The sequence below is a fragment of the Cuculus canorus genome, chromosome 22 (assembly GCF_017976375.1).
Source record: "Cuculus canorus isolate bCucCan1 chromosome 22, bCucCan1.pri, whole genome shotgun sequence".
NCBI lineage: Eukaryota > Metazoa > Chordata > Aves > Cuculiformes > Cuculidae > Cuculus > Cuculus canorus.
This window is the reverse complement of record NC_071422.1, coordinates 8458618-8485249: the sequence shown is the minus strand read 5'-3', so window position 1 is coordinate 8485249 and position 26632 is coordinate 8458618. Positions and strand designations below refer to the sequence as shown.

The 26632-nt window shown below is 48.8% G+C and overlaps 3 protein-coding genes and 1 long non-coding RNA gene across 11 annotated transcripts; 2 read left to right on the top strand and 2 right to left on the bottom strand.

The window, feature by feature from the left end:
* Positions 1-137: 137 nt before the first annotated feature.
* ZBTB8OS (zinc finger and BTB domain containing 8 opposite strand) lies at positions 138-7560 on the top strand. 5 transcript variants are annotated; one of them, XM_054086657.1, is made up of 9 exons: positions 138-278; positions 404-637; positions 1535-1711; positions 3090-3114; positions 3691-3812; positions 4043-4125; positions 4524-4576; positions 4820-4856; positions 5517-7553. In XM_054086657.1, the coding sequence occupies exons 3-9, from the start codon at positions 1624-1626 to the stop codon at positions 5601-5603; spliced, it is 495 nt and encodes a 164-aa protein (XP_053942632.1). In that variant the 5' UTR covers positions 138-278; positions 404-637; positions 1535-1623; the 3' UTR covers positions 5604-7553. The 5 variants fall into 5 exon arrangements, with proteins under 5 accessions (XP_053942632.1, XP_009560125.2, XP_053942633.1 ...); XM_009561830.2 differs by having other exon boundaries at positions 138-272; positions 5517-6302; XM_054086658.1 differs by having other exon boundaries at positions 155-278; positions 404-425; positions 5517-7558.
* On the bottom strand, positions 6451-13840 carry LOC104060118 (zinc finger and BTB domain-containing protein 8A). 3 transcript variants are annotated; one of them, XM_054086652.1, is made up of 4 exons: positions 13661-13729; positions 12040-13027; positions 10989-11161; positions 6451-10720 (listed from the first exon to the last, which is right to left on the bottom strand). In XM_054086652.1, the coding sequence occupies exons 2-4, from the start codon at positions 12995-12997 to the stop codon at positions 10394-10396; spliced, it is 1458 nt and encodes a 485-aa protein (XP_053942627.1). In that variant the 5' UTR covers positions 12998-13027; positions 13661-13729; the 3' UTR covers positions 6451-10393. The 3 variants fall into 3 exon arrangements, with proteins under 3 accessions (XP_053942627.1, XP_053942628.1, XP_053942626.1); XM_054086653.1 differs by having other exon boundaries at positions 12040-13024; positions 13661-13728; XM_054086651.1 differs by having other exon boundaries at positions 12040-13840.
* ZBTB8A (zinc finger and BTB domain containing 8A) lies at positions 13772-22891 on the bottom strand. Of its 2 annotated transcripts, none has more exons than XM_054086650.1 (4): positions 22690-22891; positions 20456-21422; positions 19720-19889; positions 13772-19343 (listed from the first exon to the last, which is right to left on the bottom strand). In XM_054086650.1, exons 2-4 carry the CDS (start codon positions 21393-21395, stop codon positions 19011-19013), a joined length of 1443 nt encoding a protein of 480 aa, XP_053942625.1. In that variant the 5' UTR covers positions 21396-21422; positions 22690-22891; the 3' UTR covers positions 13772-19010. The 2 variants fall into 2 exon arrangements, with proteins under 2 accessions (XP_053942625.1, XP_053942624.1); XM_054086649.1 differs by lacking the exon at positions 22690-22891 and adding an exon at positions 21570-22318.
* Positions 22682-26604, top strand: LOC128854311 (uncharacterized). The gene is made up of 3 exons (XR_008453344.1): positions 22682-22815; positions 25413-25471; positions 25855-26604. It is a non-coding gene; the product is annotated as an uncharacterized LOC128854311 (long non-coding RNA).
* Positions 26605-26632: the final 28 nt, after the last annotated feature.

Genomic DNA, 26632 nt, shown 5'->3' with positions numbered 1-26632 from the left:
CGCCGCCGCGCCGCCACAACCAATGGGGAGAGGCGAGGGGCGGGACTTGGGTGGGGGAGAGCGCGCCGCGGTCACATGGGGCGGGAGGCGGTCACGTGGGAGGAAGGCGGGAGGTGGAAGGCGGGAGGGGTGTGAGGGGGCAGCCGCCATTTTGCCGAGGGGAAGGGGAGGGCGGAGCGGCACTCCAGCGCCTCTTAAAGCGGCAGCGCCTCGCCATCAACGTCGCCTCCGCGGGCAGCCCCGCGTTCTTCTGCCCAGGGAGGCCGGGAACGGTGCGTGTATGTGTCTGGAGCCCGCTTATCTTCCCGCACCCAGGGCTCCCAGAGGGCTCGGAGCGCCCCGAGCCTGCGCTGTGGTTACTGAGTGTCTGCATCGCTAATAATTTGCCTTTTTCTCTCATCAGGGCGGCGGGGAAGCCCTGCTAGGTGCGCAGGTCTGAGGGATCTACGCTGGGTGTGAGCATCGCGCGGCTGCAAAGTCCAAGTGTCTCCCTCTTGGGTTTGATCCTCACGGGAAGGCGAGCTGCTCTGCCTCAGGCATTTTGCAACAGCCTTGGGCACCTTCCCTGGACACAGAAGCTGGAAATGCGGTGTTTGTGCCTGAGCCGGGCAGCAGGAAGGGCTCCCGTTTGAAGCAGGTCTTGACGATCTTGCACGCACCTATAAATCCATCATTTGCATTACTTAGGGCAGTCTTGGACTTATGTTTAATGCATAAAAAATATTAAGAAAGAATGAAAATCCTTATTCCAACTGGAAGTCTGGAGAGGTCCTGTCTGTGGAAAAATAATTAGCCTGAAGTTAATCGGGTTTGACAATTTGCGTGTGTGAGATTGACAAATAAAGCTGAGCAACCACAAAGATTTGGTCAGGGAATTAAACTTTTAAATAGGGATTTGATACAGTTCTGGCTTTAAAAAGATACATTCTGCCAGAAAAGAAACACAGGAAAGCCTCTACCAGGTCATACTTGGCGTGCAGGTGTTTTTAGGATCAAAGCCAAAAGTGCAATCCCTGTCCTAGAGAAAGATAGTCTTTTTTCTCGAAAGAAAAATCTCGTCTGAGTCTCCAGATCTTCCCTCCTGTCACATCTCAGGGTGTGCAGGCAGTGCAAATTCCAGCTTGCTCTATAATCATGGAATAGTTTGGGTTAGAAGGGACCTTAAAGATCATCTAGTTGCAACCCCCCTACGATGGTACCTATGTATCAGCTGGGTCGTTATGTTTCATTCTTTTGGTATTGTATTATTTGGGGGTGAATGAAATGCTTGGTGTTGTACAAAACAAGGAGGAAGAAACCTGGTTCTTCCCAGAGGAGGCCGAAGTCCCCGCTTTCTGCAAGGACAGCCATTCCTTGGCTTCGGTGGCTGAATGTAACTCGTATCAGCTGATGAGGCAAGGGATGCAGGATTGAGCCCAAACTTCCCCATCTCCCAGTGACAGTTTTGATAGAAAACAACTTAAATGATGTGCTCTTAGTATCTTGTGTTGAATTCCTGAGCCTTACCGAAGTGATTCTCCCTTTTCTCCTGCAGCATCACAGGGAAGTGGGCAGGGCAGAGGTGCTCCAGAGGTGACCATGCTTCCCACTACCAGGAAGTGAGTGAGCATTGCTCCAGCAGCCATGGCAGCTGACGACAGGGACTACAACCTGACGGCAGAGCAGAAGGCTGTCAAAGCCAAGTACCCACCGCTCAACAAGAAATACGAATGTGAGTGCTTTTAATGCTGTCCGGACAGGGCAGTTGGGAGGGGTGGGAGGGGCTGTAAGGCAGCAGGATATGCAGGATAATCTTTTTACTGTGTGGGGTCTCTTCATACACCAGTGTTGTGAGCACTGAGGCTGTGGGACGCATCTGTAGATGAATTAATGGAGATGAGCTATCTGCAGTTTTCTTTGTCATGGATAAATGTCTTTCTTGTTACGGGTGCTAAAGAAATCACAGTAGAAATAAATTGGTTAAGTCACACTTTGAAAACTTTCCCCTTTCAAGCTGTTTCTTAGCAAGGAAGGACGTTTCCTGCTTCTCGCAGGAACTGGTATTCAAGAGTGTGTTGCTGTTCTGCAGGGTGTTTTTTCTCCTGTGGGTATTACTTGGGAAATCTCTGTCTCTCATGTTCCCCATCCCTGGAATGTCTTCTGAGTCAAGCAAGCAGGTGGCAGCCTAAGGGCTTCAGGTGCTCGCAGGAGGCCCATCCATGTCCAACAGTTCTGTCAGAGCCATTGTCTGTCTGCAGGGACGGTGTCTGTTGCTCTGCTAGAATACGTATTTTTAGGATGTGTTCAGATCTTTACTTGGTAGTAGTGCAGAAATACAGTGACATGTTGCAATAGTCATGCTGTTTCCATAACTGGAAGAAATTTTATCCTTCTTTTACGTCCACTGGAGTTTGTTTGCTTTAGAGACCATTGGTGAGAATCCATTAATAGCGTGGGAACGATCTAAACAGCATCAGAACAGTCAGTTACAGTGATGATGGCATGGCATTGCTTTTACATCCCAAGTTAGCTCTCTGCCAGCCAGGGACAAGTTTGCCTTTCTTTCATTCATTCCTCTAAATGAATATAAGTCATGTTCTTGTAAATCTTGATACGTGCTTGGGGTTAAATCCTGCCTTCTAGTTTGTATTATATCCTTTTTTTTACACAATGGGTGGTTTTGGGTGTGGACAGGAATACTTGTTCACAGAGCTGGAAATGTTTGTAAATCTTGTCCTCTGCATGAATAAGTTTCAGTCCTGCAGGCTTCAGCAAAAGCTCTTTACTCCTGGTTAAAGGGTTTTTTTTTATTGCAGTTAACTTGCAGAAGCCGGTTGCCCTACAAGAGCTGCTCTTTGCACACGGTGCTGTACACAGAGGGCACTGACATCATCACACTGAACACTGGTTTTCTGCTTGGCAGAAATAGTCCAGGGTTCTGCCTGTGCTAATCTTTTCTAATGTACAGAAAAAGATGACCACTGTTTCGTGTCTGAAAATTAATGCAAAAAGTTCTTGTTGTAACAACGACATCCGATTTTCTTTTTTTTAAATCCTCATTTTTAAATGTGTGTGGTGATGTCATGTCTTTTCTCTTCCCTTCCCCTCAGATCTGGATCACACCGCAGATGTGCAGTAAGTGTGGGCAGCCGGGGTTTCTGCATATGAAAATGGATCATTCCTTACACTGCTCTAAATCCAGACTCCATTGAAGAATGCGTGGCAGATGAGCACCTCATGGAGCTATGAAATGTCATGCACCAGGGAGTTTATTGGCCAATTTTGTTTCTGCTCTTGGGAGACTAGAGAATCACATTTGGTTTCATTCCTGATGCAATATACTTATGGTGCTACTGATTCAGCCTCTGTTATTTGTAAATGTCTTTTGGACTCTCCTTGTAATCTCTTCCTTTTAAGTCAAGTTTCTCCTGGGTAGTTCATTTTTACAGACATCAATTCACTATGTGAGGAAAGACTTTTCTTGTCTGGTAAAACTTATTTTCCATATTCTCCCAAGAAACTCTTCTCACAAATCACAAGAAGGAAAAGCTCTGTAACTGCCTAAATGCATGGGTATAGAAAAGCAAATACTTTTGGTTTTTCTCTTCCACTGCATTAATTCCTGTGTTCACATTCCTTACCTGCATAACACTTAAGGATTTTCTTTCTTTCTTTCAGTACGGCCTGGTAAATTATCCCATGTCTTTTTAGGCTCCATGCCTGGGGGGACACTTTGGAAGAGGCGTTTGAGCAGTGCGTCATGGCCATGTTTGGCTACATGACGGATATAGAAACCGTGGAGCCTCTGGATACCGTGGAGGTGGAGGCAGAAGGTAAGGCTGCATCTGCTTTCTGTATCGGGAACTGCGTGAACCCTGAGGAAGGAGGGTACCAGCATTTTGAATGTTTACAGGTAGTGTTGTTGCAGTTAATTAAAATCTAATTAGGCATCACTAATCTGCATCTTCTAGTGGTGCAGAAGCTGTACACTTGATGTATGCTTCAGAACGTTTGAATGTTCTTGCTGAGCCAACTGACTGTGTTCTCTGCTCCACCCATGCAGGACATGACATGTTGTCTCTTCTCTTCCACTTCCTGGATGAGTGGCTGTATAAATTCAGCGCTAATGAGTTCTTTATACCCAGGGTAAGTGCTCTGTTTTGATCTCTTTCAATTTGTAGGTCAAGGCTGCTCTCTGATAATGTCAATGCTGAGTGCAATGTTACTTTAAGGAAACAAAGGGACAGGACAAATCACTTAAGCACAACGCATGGAAAGCTGAAAATACCAGGGCAGAAAGACTTGAGAAACAGTTATCCTTCGTTACCACAAACCCCAGTTAGAAGCTGCTGTTACACAGTAGGGGCAGCTTTGCTGCTTTGTGTTCCAAGCAGCAGTCTGTTTCCTTGAGGCTGCTCCAATTCTCTGGGTTTTGATTCTGTCAAAACGGTGGGATATAACCCCTGTAGAGGGGACTTGTGTAGAATTCCTGCCTGATGACAGAAGACATTACTGACGTGTTTCTCCTCTTGCTTTCTCTGCAGGAAGTGAAAGTGCTTCACATTGACCGAGTGCAATTCAAAATCAGATCGATTGGGTGAGCTTAAACGATCATTGAGAATTAATATTTGTACTGAAAAGTATCTTTTACCTTCAGCATCCCTACTCAGGAACACCAGTGCTGTGCTGGAGTTCACTCACACTTTGTGGGCTGCCTTTTTGTCTTCCTTTGAGGCTTTGAATGAAACTCTCGCTGCCATATGCTCACCTCTGAAACGAGTTATAACATTGATAAATATTACCCGAATTCTAACCATGTGTTTTCTTTTTGCTTTTAAAGGTGGGGAGAAGAGTTCTCTTTAGCCAAGCACCCCCAGGTAAGCAGTGGCTCATCTGTACTTAAGCCTTTCAGGGTAGGGTGGGATGGTGTCTTTTACATGGGACCTCTGAGCTCTCAGGAGTTCCAGTAGAATCACAGGCACTAAACTTAAGGTCTCACTTCCTGGCTGATTTTTGGGAATGCATTCCTGAAAGTGTTGACCCAAGCATCTGATGCGTTCATGTTCCTTTTTGTGATGCTGGTAACGCAGCCAGCGGATCTGTGTTCAGAGTCGGGATGTGGTTTGGGTGTTCACACTGTGTTCATGGCTATTTGCTTAGTTATCGCCTTTTTGTTTCCCCCTATAGAATTGCCTGACGCAAAAGCTCATCTCTCCACCAGCCCTCTAGTGGTGTCAGTATTAGCGCAGCAAATAGTGGTGCTCTGCCAGGGTAAGAGGAGGGACTTGTAGTATTGGAGAGGTGAAAAAATAAGGGCAGAATGAGTTACACATTGTTTGGCCTGGCCCAGTCCTTGCTCTTAGGCTGCCTGCTTTCTTATTCACCAGAACAGTGTTACAGCTTTTTCAGGAGGAAAAAATGTTAAACTGGATAGCATTTCTAGAAGGTGACTAGTGCTGTGTGTTACCATGAGCTGCTCCAAGGTGTGTCAGTTAGAAAATCCACTCTTGTGACTTTCTTGTGTCTTTTCTCCCCAGGGCACAGAGGTCAAGGCCATAACTTACTCCGCCATGCAGATCTGTGAAGATGAAAAGCCAGAAGTCTTTGTCATCATTGATATTTAAAGCAAGAAGAGTGTGTTCAAGTGGATACTCAGCATTGGCTGGCAAAAGTCCCTTGAAAAGTAACTAAGGAATTGGCCAATTACAGTTATAAGTAGAAGAGAATGATCGTGGGGAATGTCAGCCTCTGGTTTGGCTTGAGGATGGGGAGACAAAAGTACCTGTGTGCCAGGAAAAAATAGAACTGGTTGGGGTTTTGGGGGTGTGTGAAGAAGGAAAAGAGCTGTAGGGGCTGGAGTTATCTCAGGAATGCTGGTTTTTAAGGCTGGTACCTGCATCAGGTGTTATGAACTTAACAGAGAAATGAGTGGAACTGCTGGCTAAAGTACCATCGCTGTGTAGGATGGTGGAAGATGGTGTCCGCATGGTTTGAGCATTGTAATTCCAAGGGGACATCCCTCCTCTTCCACACTGTGTAAACGTCAAAATACCTGCAGTGGGTTGGGTTAATGTGGAAGATTCCTGACTGTTCAAAGGACTCCCAGGGAAGTACGCCCAGCCCCAACCCAGGCACCAGCTCTTCTGGACGTCGTTTAGGAAGTCACCCCAGCAGGTGGTGCTGAGCTGCTGGGAATGAATTCCCACGTGGAATCCTAGCATCTGGCCATGTGGCTGGAATCCATGGAAGGGGAGGCTCCCGATTCCCTGCAGTTTCTCTCCCAACTGTATCTTGTGAAAACTGATTTCTTCTAAAAAGTGGACAATTTGGATCGGCTTCCCCATCCCCGTCCTCCCTTAGGAAGGACAGCACTGACGGTCCTTAACTGGAAAAGGATCATGGGTGTGGGAAACACTTATTCACTGGTAAAATATTGAAAAGGACAGAGTCATCAAAGCAAAGGCAATAATATTTTTATTTTACGATTCAGCACTGAATTGGATGCCCTTTTGTTTTTGGATGGCATCCCATCTTACAAAAGCAGTAGGTAAATATACTAACTTTAGACAAAGAACCATGTAAGTCCCTAAAGAATGTTTATTTTTTTAGGTTCTCTGGCCATGTCTGGAGACTCCGTTCAGGTTATCTCCTGACCTAAAACAGCTCCATCTTATAAGACAACTAAGCATATCAATCAATTCTTGCAACTCTAAGAGAGTGTTCATTCTTTCAGGTTATTTATCCCTGTCTGGAGATTGTCTGCATATTATCTCTTGATACAAGACAGATTTATATGACAAGATAATTAAACATACAAACCATCAAAACTCATCAATTAATTCTCAGAGAGGCTTCAGCTCTCCAAATGAGAATTACTCAAGAGCAGTCTGATGCTATGAAAAGCCAAACTCAATAATCGATGCCAATTTGATTATTTAGCATATTTTCCTTTAATAAATGGCACTGGGGTACATATGGGGTAATCCCCCTAGTGTGTTAACTATTGAGACTGGTTACATGACTTTTATACTAGTTACACATACATAGTCATATAGAGTCCCTAAAACATGTTACATGTCCATTGTTTTTCCAGGAACAACTTATAGTTTATCACCCACTCTTGTATGCACATCACAGTTTCTTTGTGTCTTCAGAAGCCCCTGCTGATTTTTATGTTATGTCCTTCCTCATTGTGTCTTCTTGGCAGCTCAGGTCTGTCCTCTGTTCCTGCTGTGGGACTCTCCTTTCAATACTTGATATGTTCCCTTTTTCAACTACTAAACAGGCTAAACGCCTGTTATGTTCTTTCTAACTGCAAGCTGGGCAAGATTTTATTCTTAAAATTGCTTAAGCTAATTAATTCCCTTAACATAACGCTTTATCCCTTCCTTCAAATCAAAAGTGCATTTTGTTTAAGCGGCCAGGGAGCTGGTGTGTGTTACCACCTTGGCTATTTGGGTGTGAGGGCTGTGACTCTGGAGGGCAAGTCTCACCTTCATCTTCTTCTAAAATCATCTTAAATAGATCTGGTTTTATCTCCTCATTGTGACAAGTGAGGGATAAAATCCCTCTTATTTTTTCAGGAAGCTTCAATGCTGAAATAAAGCTTGAACTCATGATGGATGCATTTGTATGTGGATTTTTGTGTGCATTTGTGCTTTGCTCTCCTCTAAGGTGAGCAGATGCTTTGTAAGTGATGATGCTGTTGTATGTTTTTGTACAAAAATAAGTGATTTTCACGCTCTGGGTTTGGGTTTTTTTTCACACTCCTGGTTTGTTTGGTTTTTTCTCACTCTCCTCAGGGGTAGCACTGGGGCTCTGGCACCTGCCCATGTGTGATGGACCAGGATGGGACACAGGGAGGCACGGTCTTCAGTCCTGGCCCTCAAAGTGGGGGAAAAGGAATTAATGTGGTTGAAATATAACTGCAAGAAGGGCCGAGGTGCCTTGAGATACTGTGGAAACACAGCAAAGTGCTGTGCTTTTGGAAATCGTGACAGGAACTTGATAGAAAATCGATCGGAACAAAGGAAGAAAGTGTTGGTTGTGTGGGGTTTTCGATATTTATTCAGTAATTGTTATAAAATGGGCATTAAAGTCACCCCTGAAATGGTGATTCGTGAATGGAACGTCAACTGCAAGGTGTTAAAACAAGATTAATGACTGCTAACTATAACGACCCTGATCTTCTTGTCACTCAGAGTCTTTAAAATTAACTGCTCGGACATGGCCAAGCTTAAACGTCTCTGGATGGGATTAATTTTTGCCCCCCGGATATACGCTGGGGTCCCAGGAATAAGGTGTGCTTGTCATCTTGTGGAAAAAACATGAGACACTTCAGTGTATACAGAGTTCTCTGAAATCACTGTTGGGTAGAAGCACTCTGAGGACAAAAGTCATCTCCAGAGCTGTATAAAGTGTACCTGCCTTAAGAGTTAAATTAAACTATTAAGTGTAAATTTCTTTGTTTCACCCCGTTAGGTTTCGGAGCTGGCGGGCCTCAGCATGCAGCCACTCTCTAGTGGAGCCCCGCTCTGGTCTCTGTGCCTGCAGCCACTGAGACTGTGAATTTGAGACACACCAAGACCTCAAACCCTTCCTTTCTCGCTGTCAGCTGAGCAAATCCTGTGGTGAGTCCGCGTGCAGCCCCGAGAGAGCGCCGGAGGTGGCAGCAACTCAGACGATGCTCAGGGATCCGCGGCGTTGGCCAAAGGATTCTAGTGGTGCACAGAGCCCAGAGGAGTTCAAGGGCAGAGCAGGGAAGGGCTTGGGAAAGACAGGTCACTGTGGTCATTGAATGCACCAATCCTAGGTTAAGAAAATCCCCTAAACTAAAAATGCCTGGAGTTTGGGAGAGCATGAGGAATAGGCATTAAAGAGCACTGGCAGAAGCGCCCAGGGAGGTGGAGGAGTCACTGTCCCTGGAGGGGTTTAAGACCAGTAGATGTCGTACATCGGGATGTGGTCTGGCGGTGGGCTTAGCAGGGCTGGATCGATGGTTGGACTCTGTGATCTTAAATGTTTTCTCCAATCAAAACCATTCTATGAATTATTATACAGACTTGCCCTTTCTCGCTTTTCCCTAGGCATCAGTTAATGGCAACTCTGGGAGATGGGGAGAACCTCAATGTGAATTGATCCGTCTGTGCTCAAATCCTCTACAGGGAGTTTCAGCTTGCTGGGCAGTGACCTCAGGCTACAGATAGTGCTGACAGGAAAGGAAACACAGCATAAAGTGAGACATGAGAGCAAACAGTGGCTCTTTATCAAGAGCACCTGCTGTGAATGCTATTCTCTGCTCACAGGTAGAGTGTCTCCTACGCGTTTTCTCTGAGATTGTTTTTTATCAGTTTAGTCCCAAGCATTTGCAGTTTCTCTAGCAAGATTCTCTGACCCGTATGACTGGGGAAAAAATATGACTACTAAAAAAGCTGACAAGACTCCAGAATTACAAAGTTTGCTTAATCTCTAAGGGAAATTGTCCATACTAACAAATGTTTTTATGCTGACTGTCCAGCAGCCACTGAGCATCCTATATTTATAGGAGAAAGAAAGGCTTTCTGAAGTAGCTTCATTATCTAAGTCACAAATGTCCCACTGAAACAAAAGGGACTTGTCCTCTTGATGATCTTAGCATAGAATAGACAGGAGTTTAAGCAAAATTTGCACCAGTCCTGAAGAAAAAGGGAAAAAACCTGACAACTGTACCTCCAGCGATTGCACTTTTATTTCCTTGCAACCATGTCAGTGCACCTTTCTTTAAAATTCACAGTACAAAACCATTGCAAACCTGAAAAGGCAAACTCACGCTATCCAAGTGTGCTACAGACACTGTTCCATTACCTTACTCTGTACGGCTGGGTGTAGCCTTTAAAACTAGCCATGCTTTTTGAACTACAAGAAGCAGTGAGCTCAGCCAGAAAACAAAGCTCTCGTAAAGAGGTTCTTCAGAGTTCTAGTTTCCTCCTTTCTTAGGGTGTTTCTGCAGTGTATATACACATTAATTACAGTGTCAACAAAAATGTCTTACATTTCTTGGCTGCTTACTTTCCTAAGACTTTTTCAAAGCAAATTATCAGTATTTGTTTTTTCAAAGTTATATAGTGTAGAATCCTTGTAGAACTGTTAAAGAGTTCACACTTTCATTATGGACAGGAGCCCTGAGCAAGCCTTAGATGAAACATAATTCTTCTAAATAGCTTCCAGATTGTCAGTGCTGTCTGGATGGTATTTAGAAGCAGTGGCACTGTTGCATGTCTACAAGTACAAAACAACTTGTTTGTAGTCCCCACTTTGCTTCTTGTGGTAGAATTTTAGCAATATTTCATTTCAATGAAAGTAATAAACCAGCATTACTTGGTAGGACACAAGTAATTTAATCTTGAATACAACAGTAACATATACACATATATATCTACCTAAGATTTGGTTTCACCTTCTCCTCTGTCTCATCTGGATCATCATTACCGTGTCGGACAACCAAATTGTATGGTTCCTCCTCCACTGTGTCTTCCTCTGATTTCTGTTCCTCCTCTGAAGCCCATTTGGGATGTTTGTTTCCCGTGGAGGAGACAGGAGAATGTTCTGCATCCAAATCATCAGGGATGCTGTCTAAGTTAGCTTCTGTGAGACACTTATGGCACAGTCTGTAGCGTCGTGTTCCTTGCTGAACAACGCACCCCGTTAGGTCAGTTACGTGGCGCTTGCACTTCCTGCAGATCAGTTTGCCAGCCTGATGTATCTAGAGGGATTTAATGTTTGAAAACATCAGCGCTCACCCAAAAGCAGATTTAATACTTTTATTTACTTCTTTAGAAAAACAAAATTCACTAAATCCTTCTAAAAAAATTAAATTTAAAATATAATTTGCTGATTTATAGTTCAATAATTAAAATTGATGTGCAGCTAGGAAGCTTTGCTGGTATTGGACCTGGAAATGATTGAACACCTGGTGCCAATGACATCTTGTGGGTTGTCTCTAGGCTGATGCACACACCAAAACACCGTACCGTTTGGAAGTGGTTCCGCAGATGCTCCAGTCGGGTGAAGCGCTTCCCGCACACCTCACATGGGTATGGGCGCTCCCCTGTGTGACAGCGAAGGTGTCGCTTCAGGTCTGCTCGGCGCTTCACCGTGTGTGTGCAGAAGGGGCACTTGAATCGCATCCGTGAGAGGTTGTCTGCTGGAGAAACAGGTACGATGTCAGACAGCAGCAGTCTCTGTGTAGCAGTGTGAGTATTTTTCATCTTAAATAGGAAAAATCCGCAAATATAATCCCTCAAACCCAATATTTCCTATTGAACAGGTTAGATGGGCGCTTGATAGTGTGTTCTTTCTTATTTGGGGTATATTTAGAAACAAATACACAGCTATAGTACAGAGTTATTCCTGCCTATTCCATCAGCTAACAGTTCATGTCTTTGACATTTAGCACCCCTATGTAATACACCAGGATGTTTAAAGTCTTAAAAATATGGCATTATAATAAAATATAGGTACATCAGTTTCCAAAGGACCGCACATAAGCATGCACGTGTTAACATCACTTCACCACCTCAGGCGCACGCTGTCAGCCCATCAAGAGCTCAGGTGCTCTATGCACTGTGGGCCAACGCTCCTGAAGCTTGGGCTGGTATGGACCTTAAGGGAAAGGCAGCCTCCCACCAGTGTGAGGACCTCTCTCTTGAAGGACTTAGCATGGATTGAGGTTGAATGCCTCTGTTACTGCTCTGTACCGGAGCTCTTACAAGAGAAAACCAGTCCTTCAGGGCCCCAGGACAATTACAGCTCTTGAGGCTACATTAGACCCTGTCTGGGTCCAAACAGCCTGGTGTGTATTGGTTTGACCTTACAGAACCCCTGGGTCGAGCAGCTCTGACTGCAGCTTTCATGCCCTGTTCTGGCTGCAAAGTCTCCCATTCTGTTGGGGCTATTATCAAGCAGATCAATCATCTGCAAGTCTAGGCATCACTGGGTTTCATGCAGCCATGCAAATACTCTCCAAAAGATCATCCAAATCCTTCCAAACACAAACTTTACAAAACCACATGCACTTTTTACCTTCATTCCAACTACTCATGACCCCTAAGATTGTGGGCATAGAGGTGTACAGTTCTTCTGCCTTTAATTCCATGAACTCGGAAGTTCCTGAAAGTTCTTGCTCCAGCTGAGTAACAGACCACCTCTTTGGTATCCCTTCCGATCCGGGATTATATCCGTAATCATCATGATCAGCATCGTTCTCAGCATCAAGTTCCCCCTCCTCCTTGGCACGAGCAACGTGGCTGAGCTCCATGGTGCTGCCGGTCCCGCCAGCCCGCTCCGCTTTGGTGGGTTTACACTGCCCCAAGTCCCGGCTTTGTGACAGGCCCAGGTGCCTCCGGCGCTTCCTCGTCGTGCCCTGTTTCCTTCCTTTTTTCAAGAGCTGGGCTTCTGCCCGCTGGAGGATCACCTCTGAGGACAGGTAGCTGCCATAGCTACTCCAGGAATTCTCATTCACCGCTTCACTCTTTTCATCTGGGACCGAGTAGGAACGCCGTGGGTTGCTCTTTGCTTTCCTTCTTGACCGATACAGAGATGGACGGGCAGGTTCATTGTTGGTACTTTTGTCCGACAAGCTGAGGTAATGATCCTTCTCCTTTTCATTAATATCCAGCGAGGACTTAATGAAGGTTTTACAGACATTAAGGATATCAGTCATCTGCAGGTAGCTGGCAGCTGACATGACCTCGATCACATTCTGCCCGGTGAGGGACAGCGTGCCGGAATAGACAAAGTCCAGGATAACCATGAATGTCTCTGGAGAGAAGACCTCGAAGGTGGCGGTGGTGGGCTGGGTCGCCTCCTTGGAGCTCTGTGACAGCAGCATTTTGAAGTAGCCGCTGCTGGCGAAGAGCACATTGCGATGCGCCTTGAAGACCTTGCCCTCCACCAGGATGCTGCAGTCGCAGAACAGGTCCTGCTTCCGCTGCTCGTTCAGCTGCTCCAGGAGGTGGAACTGGTGGGAAGATATCTCCATCCCCGGCAGGGAGTAACGGTGAGAGACCTGCTGCAAAGCGAGAGGCAGCGCAATCATGACCATCCACACCGCTGCCGCCGAGCCCCGTGTCAGAGAGAAGAGCCGTTTCCGAACCCACGAAACTCGCGCCCGCGTTCCCGATCCGTCCCCGGGATCACTCAAGAGGAGCAACCGAACAGCCCCAAGCGAGGCGAGCGTGCCCGGAGGCATCTGGATCGCATCAAGGGCGGCTGGGACCCAACGCCCCGCCACTGCCCGCCCGGTCCCGGGGTCGCGGGGCGGGGAGCGGGGCGTGCGCTCCCGTCCCCGCCGCGCCGGGCGAGGTGCCCGCGGCCGCCCGGTGCCTCCCCGCGACCGCAGCGCTCGTGGCCGCCGCCGCCCGCCCCTTTGTTGCCGGGGCTGCAAATGGCGCTCGCGCAGCACGGGAACGATCCGCTCGGCGGGATGGCGAACACGGGGCCGGTGCCCGCAGAGCCCCCGGTGCCCGCGGAGCCCCCGCACCCGCGGAGCTCCTGGTGCCCGCAGAGCCCTCGGTGAAATCGGAGCTGCCGGTGAAAGCGGAGCTCCCAGAGCCCGCAGATACCCCGCTACCCGCGGAGCCCTCGGTGCCCACAGATCCTCCGCCCCGCGGAGCACCCGGAGCACCGTCCCCGCCGCCCTTACCGGTGGGAGCCGCTGGGGTCGCGGAGGGGACTCGCTGCTGCCGCAGCCCCGGGTCCCGCCGCCCGCACGGGAGGGAAACAAAAGGTATTTGCTGACGTGGGCGTTGGACAGAGACGCCCGAGGGCTGGGGACACAGTTAAAGGGGCAACGCACCCGCGGCTGCCGCGCCTGCTCGCCCGTTCCCACGCCCCGTCGCCCGCCGGCAGCGCGCGGCTATTGTTACCGCCGGGCGGGCATCCCGCCGGGGCGGGGAGGGCTCCGTGTGCCGTAGGAAACGGCACCCGACTCGATACAGCAGCGTTTCTGCACCAGGACAGTCCTGTGTTCGAAAGAAATAATCCTGGGGTGCATCCAGAGCGGCGTGGGCAGCAGGGAGAGAGGGGATTCTGCCCCTCTGTTCCTCTCTTGTGAGACATCATCTGTAGTGTTGTGTCCGCTTCTGGAATCCTCAGCATAAGAAGGAGATGGAGCTGTTGGGACGGGTCCAGAGGAGGCTACAAGGATGATCCGAGGGCTGGAGAACCTCCCATACAAGGACAGGCTGAGAGTTGGGGTTGTTCAGCCTGGAGAAGAGAAGGCTCCAAGGAGACCTTTTAGCGACCTTCCAGCACCTGAAGGGGCTACAGGAAAGCTGGAGAGGGGCTGTTCACAAAGGCTTGTGGTGACAGGACGAGGGGCAATGGGTATAAACTGGAGAGGGGCAGATTTAGACTGGACATAAGGAGAATTTCTTATTCTGGTCCAGACACTGGTCCAGGTTGCCCAGGGAAGCTGTGGCTGCCCCATCCCTGGAGGTGTTCAAGGCCAGGTTGGATGGGCAGCCTGATCCAGTGGGAGGTGTCCCTGCCCATGGCAGGTGGGTCGGAACTGGATGGGCTTTAAGGTCCCTTCAAACCCAAACTATTCTATGACTTGAGAGGAAGGCAATACAACAAGTTGTCTTTTCTGCCCCTCCTGTGGGGGAGAAAGTAATCAGAGTGGCTGCTGGGGTGTTAGACACTTCCAGCCTTGTGCCCATTGGAAGGTGAGACGCTTCCAATCTGTTTATCGCCATCACGGACAGATATCGAGAAGGAGCCTCTGCAGCTCATTGGGGCCAGTCCTCTCCTCAAAGCAAGGCTCCATCCAGCAGAAGGAAATAGGTCCCCATTTTCACAGTAAAAAGTTTTGGGTCGATGCATTTAATTCAGTCCCACAGCGAAACCAAGAGACAGAAATCTTTTTCCTTCCACTCCTCCACGATTTTCCTTACCAGATTTTTTTGTTCTGTGTCGCTATTATGTTTCAAATTCTTGATGTTTCACATAAGATGCCTCTCTTTGCATTTCAAGAGTTAATATGATGAAAGGTTATGCTAACTGCAGTGCGGGAGGTTTTTTAAGTTAAATAACATTGCAAATATTTCTTAACTAAATGCTATTATCGGCTTTTCTTAGTCGCTTATCGAATTATACCCGTCACTGAGCAGACACACAGACTGGTGGTTCAGATTTATACCTAACAGGAAAAGTACACTGAAAGTCTGGACGCAAGGACTGGATAAGATACTTTTCTTCAAAATTCAACCTTTTGGCTAGAATGAGATAAATTTCCTTCTATTTCAGTCTCGTTACATGTTGCATTCCAACTAACAGTGGCCTTCTAATTGATTTCTGACTTCCTGAGATGTTCTGGAAAAGTCAAGAAGTGAGGGTTATGTGGCAGGCAGAATTCAGTAAGAAATACCTGAAAGGGGCTGAAGAGGAATGGTCTTTAATTCAGTGTTTCAACCTATGAAAGGACAGCAAGAGGTGAAAGACTAAACAGAGGGCCACGAATCCATGTCTTCACCTGACTGTGGTTTTGTGAACACAATGGTAAACCCAAGCAAAGGGAGGCAGTGACAAGGGACAAGGGAGAGACAGAGGAGTGAGCCATCCCTCCTTAGTTGGATGAAATGGGGAATGGAAAAGCAAACGGCAATAGAATGGGGCACTGAAAACCAGGGAATCATTAAGGCATGCATTAATAAATATTTAAGAGCATCCAGAGCAACACAAACAAAGTACCAGGAAAAAATAAAACAAATAAAAAAGCAAACACCAATTTGAGAGGAATGATGGAACTGTTGGTCACAGGGGAGCTGTGAATGTCTCCAGTCCCAGCTGCCACAGGAAGGCAGCTGGGACCCAGATCAGATCAGCCACAGCTTTGTCTGTCCAAGCCTTGAACACCTTCAAGGACGGCCATCTCCAAAGCTGCTTTCCGAACAGCCCATCCCAACACCGCACTACGAGTTAAACCTCTCAGACTGCAACTGGATGCACAGAGGCAGGACAGAAACAGAAGATGGATGGATTGCTCTTATCAGAAGTCACCCCAGTTCTGTACAGCCTGCTCTGGTGTTGAAAGAACCAGGGGTTCTGCTTGTGACCTGGCACCATTCTGGAAGCAACACATTCACAGCAGTTATTAAATCCTGTGGGAATAACCCTGTGTGCTCTTTACTTTCCTCCTTGAAAAGAAAGTAAGAGTTATTTCTGCTGATGAGGAGTGTGATCCTAACAGAACTATGGAGACAAGAGTCACCAGAGGCAATGCCGGGAGATGGGAAGGAAACAGAGGATTGCTTCCATTTACAGAAAAATAAGCAAAATATATGACTGGCGATGTAAAATGAAGGACGTAGAAAATAGAAGGCACTTAACATTTATCTTGTCTTGCAATACAAAAATAAGGAAGCAACAACAGAAATTAAGGCAACAAATGTAAAATGGTAACGTTTTTAAAATACAAACCAGAATCGGCCTCTGAGAATTGCAGTTTTGAGCTGAAACTCCAAGTTTAACAAGATACTTTAAAAATGACTACAGATACCTACTTACGCTACTGAGAATAATAACGTGTAAAACCAGTAAACCCCCTTGTCTGCCAGGCAGATCAACAGTTAATCTGCCCGTGTTTAACAAGTAAGTGTCCTCACATGGATAGATGGTTCCACGTGCCCATTAAAGCCACTTCACATCTTTTTCTGAAGCATCTGGTGCTCAGCATTCTCAGATTTACAGCATCTAAAGAGAATGAGTATCGATCTCCAAATCCCTTTGCTTCCAAGAACACCCCCCGGGTACACAGAAGCACAGAGCAGTCTCACCTGCACAGCTGGAAGTGGAGATTGCAGGCCTGGAGTGACAATTTATTGTCCTCTCACCTTAATCCACCCCCAAACACACACACAGACTGATCCCAGCACTCAACATTCCAGGACAGCAGGCACCAAAACCCAGACTTTAATGAGCATACTGTTTAATGCAAAGGGAAACGGAAAACTATTCAATTTGATTGCAGTAAGCATTTTCTCTTGAAATGGGATCAAAGTCATTCCATATTCCTTTTTATATTTCTTTGTTCTGTATTTGATTCAGTTAAGGTTTCTTGGGAATATTTCTTAGCCATTTAATAATAGGCATTTTCAGAGTAATGAGCTCCAAGGAATCCACTGGCTGTTCCCACATCAGGTCCGTTCGGAGGACTGCTGGCCAAGATGTAACAGAAAATCAAGGCAAGTGCAAGTCTTCACTGGAAAAGATGTTTTCCTGTGGGCCAGCAGAAAGTTTTTTGAGTCCTCTCCTTCCATTCCCTTCCCAAGTCGAAGCCAATGGATGACAGTTATTGTAGGAGCAATAAAACACTTTGCATCTCCTTGGAACACACAAGTGGGCTGTGACAGCCCGGCATGGCCGCAGGGAAGGGTGCTCAGTGCTCACACTGTGAACAGGGCAGGACGCACCTGAGCTGCCACAAGAAACCTGGCATGAAAATGCTGCTCTCTCTGGGAATGAGGACACAGATATACAGGTTTTACACAGATAAACATAAAAAGTATCTCTTGGAGAAGAGATTACATTGCGTATATATGGGGTTGCTCTGTGGTAACCCCGGGTCTCAGCCACACATGCTTACCAAGGGGTAAAAAAAAGACAAAAAAAAGAGTTTTCTAAGCTCAAGCCCAAACCCATGGAGTTCAGTGACCACAGGAATACCCAGGTCTGTCCAAGGAAACGTGGCGCACACACACCCCAGGAACGCGCTCTGCCCTCACCCACATGCGGTGCTGGTGACGTAGTCTGACTGTGAGTGAAGTGACAAACACGAGGCCTAGGGCTCCCAGCACATCGTCTTCTCACTGGTGTACAACAGACTGAAAAAGGTTAAAGGATGTTCTCTGGGTGTTGGAATGACTTTGAGAATATGTGAATTGATAACGACTCCATTATAAAACTCACCAGGATGAACTCAGTGCAGGTCAATACAAACAGGAGCAGTCACTGATTTCAGATGCAAGATCCCATCAGTCCCACTGCTAATGATATGGATTCTAGACTGTATGCCTTGCTCTGCCAGTGCTGCTAGCAAACAGAACAGGGGATAAAGGGATAACAACACCAAAAGTGACCTTGTAAGGTTCGTTTCCTTCACATGGCACAGAGCGGCCGCCGCCGCTAGCAATCCCGTGGGTGCAGGGCTACCAGTCACCTCAGCCGGGCACTTCCAAGAGGTTTAAAAACCAAAAGAGTATTTTACTGGTGCATATTAAAACATAGCCCAGTCTGAGTTCCCAGTTTTCAGAAGGAATACAACATCTACTGGCATCAGTTAATGATCCGGACTTGTTATCACTCTGTCTCTGGTGGGTTGACTAGTAGTAGCATCTCTGTGTTCATTTTCTTGTATAGAAGCTTGTCTCAAGTGAACAATCTGGTAAAGACTCTCCTTATTCTAATAAATCTGACAAGGAAGTGCTTTTCCAGACAAATGTGCTAAAACATTTTTAGATGCTTTTTCTTAATTAGCTGCCTTTTTTCCTTATCATACAATGAAGAGTTCATGACACTTCATGGAAGATGATCTTCATTTCTGAATGCTGAAGAGAGGTTTTCCCTCCTCTCTGGTGTGTGGGGTATTTATACTTGGTATGTGGTATCACCTGGCAATAAACAAAGCCCACATCTCTACAAGGTTAAAAAGCAGGCAATATACAGTGTTGTGTGACTTGTTTTTTAAGTATTCAGACCTCACTCCCTTGACAGTGGTTTTGAGAAGTGGTCCATTGTCTGCTATCCATGTGGTACTTGAGTTTCCTTGTTCTTCCATTATTTCCTTTAAGGATGGATTATTTCTAATGAAGCAAAGTGTGGGCATCCTGATAACAAAACTCGAGTGGACCCAGTGGCTTCTTCATGAACACATGCAAGTCAACCTGTTCAAGAGAAATCGGTGTGTCTGTACGGTAACAACGGCTGGTGGAGGGCTTACGGTCAGGACAGTACATTCTCCCTCTGACATGGGATTCCCAATTCTCATCTTGCAACTACCTAATATTGGGCTTTACATCCTTTTCGTCTGCTTCATCCTCACTGTCATCAACCTGCTGGATGACCAAGTCGGTCGACCCATCCTCCACAATCTCCACATCAGATTTGTTGTCTTCCCCGTAGTGCCACCGAGAATCCTTCTCCCCATCCTGTGGGAATTCCAGGGGTGCTTCAGCCTCCAAGTCAATGCGAATACTGTCTATGCCAGCTTCCGCCAGACACTCATTACACAGTCTGTACCTCCTCGTCCCTTCCTGGACCACTTGGCCCGTCAGCTCCGTCACGTGGCGCTTACACTTCCTGCAGATGGGCTTGCAAGCCTGGTGAATCTGGGAAAAGCAAAAGGAATAGATTCAATCAGGTATCCACAAAGAAGTGCTTTTTAAGATGACAGCAAGTAGGGCTGGTGTAGCATCAAGCGGTGGCGATAACTCATGAGAGACAGTCAAACATTAAAAATGGAACAACCACGGGTGCTGTAATCGCCCACTCGAGCTGTACAGGGCTTGCACAGAGCACAGCCTTTGAAAGCCAGCAATTAACAACGAAATTCATCCCCCATTCATACAAATCATGCTTCAAACCAGATTAATTTCCTGTTCCTTTTTCCTTACGGGACTCAGCCAGATACAACTGTACTGTGCTTAACTACACCGAGGCAAAGCTACGCATGAAACAACTTGTGTGGTTACTGAAAACACCTACTGTTCGGAAATGGCTACTGAGGTGATCCAGCCTGCTAAACCTCTTGCCACACGCCTCACATGGGTACGGGCGCTCGCCAGTGTGACAGCGAAGGTGACGCTTTAGGTCCGCTTTTCTTTTCACCACGTGAGTGCAGAATGGGCACTTGAACCTCATCCTGGACAGATCATCTGGTAGAAAACAATGTGATTAAAAATATTAAAGTCATAACACGTCTGGTCATGGAACGCTCGAGGAAAAGTCATTTGAGGGGCAGAGCAGCAAATCACTTTTATTAAAGAAATTAGGATCATAGGTCTTTTCCAGCACTGAGCTTTTGTGTTTCCCAGTACACTACAGAGCACAAGGAAGCAAAAGGAGTGGATTCTTAGCTGTATTAGAACAAGCTTAAAAATACCCTGAAGGATCACAACTTCAATTTGTCAGAGGAAGCTGCAGAGACACTGAGGATCCTGTATTCTGTAAGGCTAGTTTTAATAGAATCACAGAATCACAGAATCACAGAATAGTTTGGGTTGGAAGGGACCTTAAAGATCATCCAGTTCCAACCCCCCTGCCACGAGGGAATCATAAATCAATCATGATTATTAAAAAACAATACTTAAACTTCCAAAGTCACACCCCAGGACACTAAGGATGTGTTTTGGCAACTGCACGCTTGTTCAGTAAAGTGCATTTCCTCAGGGGCAGGAGGAACAGGTGACCATGCACTGACAGCATCGGAGCCAGCTCTTACCTTCAGCCCAGCTTCCCATGACGCCCAGGATGGTGGGCATGTTCCCATACTGTTCGTCTCCCTTCGAGGCCTTCGACTTACTGGAGGAGCGGGGCGACTCGTGTTCCTGCTGTGACACAGCCAAGCTCCTCGGCATCACGTCAGCACCCTGCCCGTACTGGTATCCCACATGAGGAGATTCAACTTCTGCTTCGATGGGAACTTGCTCCTCGGCTGGAGCTACATGCCCAGCGGGCTCGGCAGCCCTGTCCTCCAGCTTACTGGACTTATAGTGAGGAACGTCAGAAGGCTGCTGCAGCCCCAGGTGCCGGGATTTCTTTATGGAATCCTGCCTCTGCTCATGTTTGGGCAGCTGCTGCTGGGCACTCCTTTGAGATGGCGGATAGTAGCTGAAATTGCTCCAAGAGTTTCCACCCATCATACACGTCCCTGGGTCCGGGCTTACGTGCGCGTGTGGGGGGCTGCTCTCTGCCCTCCAGCCAGCACTGTACACGCAGGGCCGCTCCACGCCGTTTGAGCCAGCGTCTTTGTCCGACAGGCTGAAATAGCGATCCTTCTCCTTCTCACTGATGTCCAGCGAGGACTTGATGAAGGTTTTACAGACGCTGATAACATCGGTCATCTGCAGGTAGCTGGCAGCCGACATGACCTCGATCACATTCTGCCCAGTGAGGGACAGCTTCCCCGAATACACAAAGTCGAGAATAACTGTAAACGTGTCTGGAGAGAACGCCTGGAAAGTGGCGGTGGTGGGCTGGGTCGCCTCCTTGGAGCTCTGCGACAGCAGCATTTTGAAGTAGCCGCTGCTGGCGAAGAGCACATTGCGATGCGCCTTGAAGACCTTGTCCTCCACCAGGATGCTGCAGTCGCAGAACAGGTCCTGCCTGCGCTGCTCATTCAGCTGCTGCAAGAGGTGGAACTGGTGGGAAGAAATCTCCATCCCCGAGAGGATGAGGCAAAGCCTCCTCTGAAAAAATAAAGAATAAAATCATCACTCTCGGCTCCTGTGCTGCGCAGCTGGGCCAGGGCTGCCAGAAACAATTTTAGAGGCAGCTTTATAAGCGATGGCGTTTGTTGGAGCCTACGGATGCATTTCCATGGCAATGGGCACAACCTTTTTCGAGAAGGAAAGCGGGAGGAAGCACTCGACCAGGAGAAGTGCCTGCAGCCAGAGACTGGATGTGCAACCACAGAGACCCCGCGTCGGGTGCTCTGGCCCTGCCGAAAGCACCACAATCAAGCCGGGCGTGCGGGGAGAGGTGCAGGAGCCGTGCGGGAGTGATGTGGGGAGAGTGGTGCAGGAGGATTCAGGAGGGTGCAGGAATGGTGCAGGAAGCCATATGGGAGCGGTATAGGGAGAGCGGTGTGGGAGGGCGCGGGGAGCAGTGCAGGAGGGTGCGGGGAGTGGTGCCGGTGCAGTGTGGGGAGAGGTGCGGGGAGCCATGCAGGAGGGTGCAGGGAACTTTGCAGGAGTGGTGTGGGAGCGATGCAGCGAACAGTGCAGGAGTGATGCGGGGAACGGTGCAGGGAGCCGTGCACGTAGCTTTGCACGGAGCCGCGCGGGGAGAGTGGTGCGGGAGGGTGCGGGACAGGGAACGGTGTGGGGAGAAGTGTGGGGAGCAGTGCTGGAGCCGTGCGGGGAGAGGTGCAGGAGCGGTGCTGGGTCAGTGCGGGGAGCCATGCAGGGAGAGTGATGCCGAGCGGTGCAGGAGAGTGCGGGAAGCCGTGAGGGAGCAATGCTGGAGCGGTGCGGGGAGAGGATTGGGAGCGGTGCGGGAGGGTGCTGGAGCCGTGCCGGATCGGTGCGAGAGGGTGCTGGGCCGTGCTAGAGCGGTGCTGGGAGCGTGCCGGATCGGTGCGGGGAGCGGTGCTGGAGCCGTGCCGGAGCGGTGCTGGGAGCGGTGCCGGATCGGTGCGGGGTGCAGTGCCGGATCGGTGCCCGCCCCGCCGGGCTCGCCGCCTCGCGGCTGCCGCTGCGCCCGGAGCCGCCGCTCCCCGTGCCGGCAGCGCCCCCGCCGCCCGCCCCGCTCCGCGCAGCCCTTTGTTGCCGCGCCCGGGGCTGCAAATGGCGCCCGAGCAGCTCGGAACGGTCGGTTCGGCGGCGGGGACGAAGCCTCCGGAGCCCGCGGAGCCCCCGGAGCCCGCGGAGCCCCCGCGCCCATCCCCGCAGCCCCGCGCCGGCGCAGCCCGGCGCCCGCCCCGCCGCCCCCGGTGCTCGTCCCCGCCGCCCTTACCGGTGGGAGCCTCGGAGCGGGCGCGGTGCGGGGTCCCGGCGCCGCTTCGGGGGTCGCGGCGTGCGGAGGGGACTCGCTGCTGCCGCAGCCCCGGGTCCCGCCGCCCGCACGGGAGGGAAACAAAAGGTATTTGCTGACGTGGGCGTTGGACAGAGACGCCCGAGGGCTGGGGACACAGTTAAAGGGGCAACGCACCCGCGGCTGCCGCGCCTGCTCGCCCCGCGCCCCGCCGCCCGCGCCCGTTCCCACGCCCCGATCGCCCGTTCCCACGCCCCGCGACGCCCGGAGGCGGGGGGAGCGCCGTGCCCCCTCGCTGCCCCTTTACAGCCCCTCAGAGCCCCTCGCAGCCCCTTACAGCCCCCTTGGTGCCCCTCGCAGCCCCCTCACAGGCCTTCTCTGCCCCTCGGGGCCCCTCGCAGCCCACCCTCTGCCTCCTCTCTGCCCCCTCAGAGCCCCTCGCAGCCCCTCGCTGTCCCCTCGCTGCCCCATGGGCAGCACCGGCCCCGGTGACCCAAATCCTCCCCTAACACGCCCACAGCCGCCTCAGGAGGAGATGCAATATCTTTATTTTTCTGTCCATATCCCTCATTTTCTGACAAACCACTGCAATCCAGCACCTCAGCCTCTCGCCTTCTCCCTCTCCAAGTTCTGTTCCCTTCTTCTCCCTCTTCTCACCGCCACAGCCTTGGCTTTGCTCTTGACGCCCCAGTTGTTTATCATAAATATTTGTCTTCTCGTGGGCGCTGTTCTGCCATAACCGATCCTTTGCGTCCTTTTATCCTTCCCTTCCGTAAACTTACTACATTCCATCTTGAAATAATTTACCTGCCTTTCTCCAGTACAGCGTTCTTCCAGTATATCGTATGCATATTCAATTTATATCCATTTCTACAGCCATAGAATAGTTTGAGTTGAAAGGGACCTCAAAGCCCATCCAGTTCCACCCCTGCCATGGGCAGGGACACCTCCCACGGGATCAGGGGCTCCAAGCCCCATCCAACCTGGCCTGGAACCCCTCCAGGGATGGGGCAGCACCACTGCTCTGGGCACCCTGGGCCAGGACCTCCCCACCCTCACATCAAAACATTTCTGCCTAAGTTCTCAATCTCCCCTCTTTCAGCTCAAAACCGTTTCCCTTGTCCTGTCCCTGCACTCCCTTATCCAGAGCCCCTTCCCAGCTTTCCTGGAGCCCCTTTCAGTCCTGGAAGCTGCTCTAAGGTCTCCCTTCTCTTCTCCAGGCTCAACAGCCCCAACTCTCTCAGCCTGTCCTCATACAAGAGGTGCTCCAGCCCTCGGATCATCTCGGTGGCCTCCTCCTCTATTGTAACAATATTTTTCACCAGCTCAGTTCCCCCTTTTTAATAAACATCCATAGTTTTGTAGATTCTGTCCCCTTTCAAACACAGGCCACACTTTAAAAACTTTCCCTGAAAGCCCTTCTGCTCCTGTCAGACCCCACTCTGTACCTGGGCCACTTAAATGGGTTGGTTTTCCACGTGGAAGTGGGGGGAATTTGCACAGTATTTCTCATGAATCTTTTTCATTCCACTGGGCAATGGTGTGAATTATCAACAGAAAATTTCAGTCTGATGTGCCTGCAAGTGACCGGCCTCTTCCAGCCGTTCCCAGCCCGTGCCCACCCTCTGAGCAGCGTCACCCGCAAGTTTCGTGTCACTGATCTTGCTCTTCCATCAAAGTCTGAAGAGTGTGTTAGCAGGGCAGATTCCAAAGTCAGCCCAGAGGCCCGTTAGCATCCTTGTCCTCCTTGTTCCCCTGGAAAGGTAGTGCAAGCAGTGCCAGCGCCAGGCTTCTCACTGCTCTCCGAGTCATTAACGGCAAGGCCAGGTTGGATGGGGCTTGGAGCAACCTGATCCCGTGGGAGGTGTCCCTGCCCATGGCAAGGGGGTGGAACTGGATGGGCTTTGAGGTTCCTTCCAACCCAAACTCTTCTGTGATTCTATGAATGCTGCCACAGCCCCGGTCACTGCCTTCAGAGTGTGTACAGGGACCCGCAGTGGGGCAAAGAGGGAGAAAAGAACCAATAAATGTCTGGCACAGCTTTGTACCCACGTCTATAGAGCGAGAGAGACCCAAACCAGGGGAAAACGTGGCAGGAGATGTGTAAAATCATGAGACAATCGGTAGGGACTGATGGTTACCTGCTTGTTCCAGCACTGGAGGAAGGTGCAAGCAAATGGAGGTGGGAGGTGGCAGGGCCAAAGCACATGAGCCTGTGCTGTGCGTGATGTCGTCATCGCTGAGCCGCTTGCTGCAGGGGGTCGATGTCAAATGCGTGAGCGCGACAAGGAGGTACTGGACATGGTCACCAGAGAGGCTGGTGAGCTACATGTGGAAGTGTCCTGGGTCTCCAGGAGTCCCCAGGTCACAAATCGTAGGAGACTGGAAGGGTATTTAGGCAAAAATATAACTTTTGTGTTCTTCCACAGAGTGACTGATTTTGACTCAAAAGTCTGAAGTTGGGGAACTCCATAGAATTTAATTTATTGCCAACCAGTATTACCTATTACCAAGCTATTACCAAGCAATTCCAGTAGTGGGAAATAAAGACGACAAACCACTGGGGTTGTTTAATATAAACCAGAAAATGCATTTGCAGTTTTGGGCTTTAATACCGCTGGATTCATTCCTCTGCAGTTCAAATTCACCTGGCAATTCAATTAAGTAGCATCACTTTTCATCTAACTTCCTATGTGTTTTTTCAGATCCATGCCTGAATTATTTCATCTCCTGAAAACTTCCCGTTGGAAAGAACCATCTGCAGGTATTTGTTCTGTGTGACTTTGCTGACTTCAGGCAATCAGTACAGTCCCTGGTGTATCAGAGCGTGCTCTGCTCAGGAGTTCATGTCAACAGGACTCAAGGGTTCTTCAACCGCTGGGAACAGGTCATGGAATTTAAGAGTAGGGAAAAATGCAGCGGTGTCTCGAGTAGCTTAATCAGAATTTTCAAGATGTTGCAGTATGCTACTCAGAAACCCTGCCTGCGAGTCTGTGCAGGCAGCCCAGCAGTGGTGGGACAGACTGGTTTTCTCATGCACAGGGACTGATTTTGTCCTGTTTTGCACAATAACCCCTCTCAAACAACCCACCGAAATGCATTTACTTGTTTAATGTGGTCCTTAGGTTTGGAATTTCTAAATTTTAGAGTCTCTCATGAGCCAAGAAAGTTCCACTTGAAGTTGAGATCTCATTTGGAGACTCTATCCAATGGGAATAGCTCAGCAGCCCTGTGGAGGAGGTGCTTCTCACAGCAACAGGAGGAGCGTTGCGGAGCCAGACCAAGTCTGCTTCTCGGAGAACAACATATAAGGTACTTGAAAAACTGACATTGCTAGTGCTGATACAAATATTTTGCGTCGTCTTATTTTATTTTGGTAACCGAATATTAACAGGAACAGCAGCGGCAAGATTTCAGTTTTCCTTAAAATAAATATTTCTGGGAAAGCACAGACCTTAGTTATGGGCTGTTGTCTGCCTGTAAACGTATCGGGATGTTTCTTGCCAAAGACAACTCAAGCATCAAAATCCAGAACCACTGAAGTGCCTTCTTCACAGCCCATCAGGCGCTGACCCACAAGGTTAATTTGTTAGAGTGGAAATGGATTTTTTCCAAATGTAGAGGAACGTGCATTTACCAAGGCTCTTACTTTACATTTTCAAAATAGAAGTAGAATTGCACGTAGCCCTGGGCCAAGGCCACATGAATCCTTTCCTTTTTCTGCCATTGAAGAAGTAGCTGCCAACTTTTCCCACCTGATGAGAAACAAACCTTTCTTGAGAATTTGTTACTTGTGCCTTTTTGTGTGCGCGTGCTGGATCTAAAACCGCATTTGATGAGAAAATGTGAACAGCAGGAATTTTAATCCATGCTCTTGCAAAAATTGTTGCTTTTCCTCTACTGTTATCCCTCACACAGGAGAAGT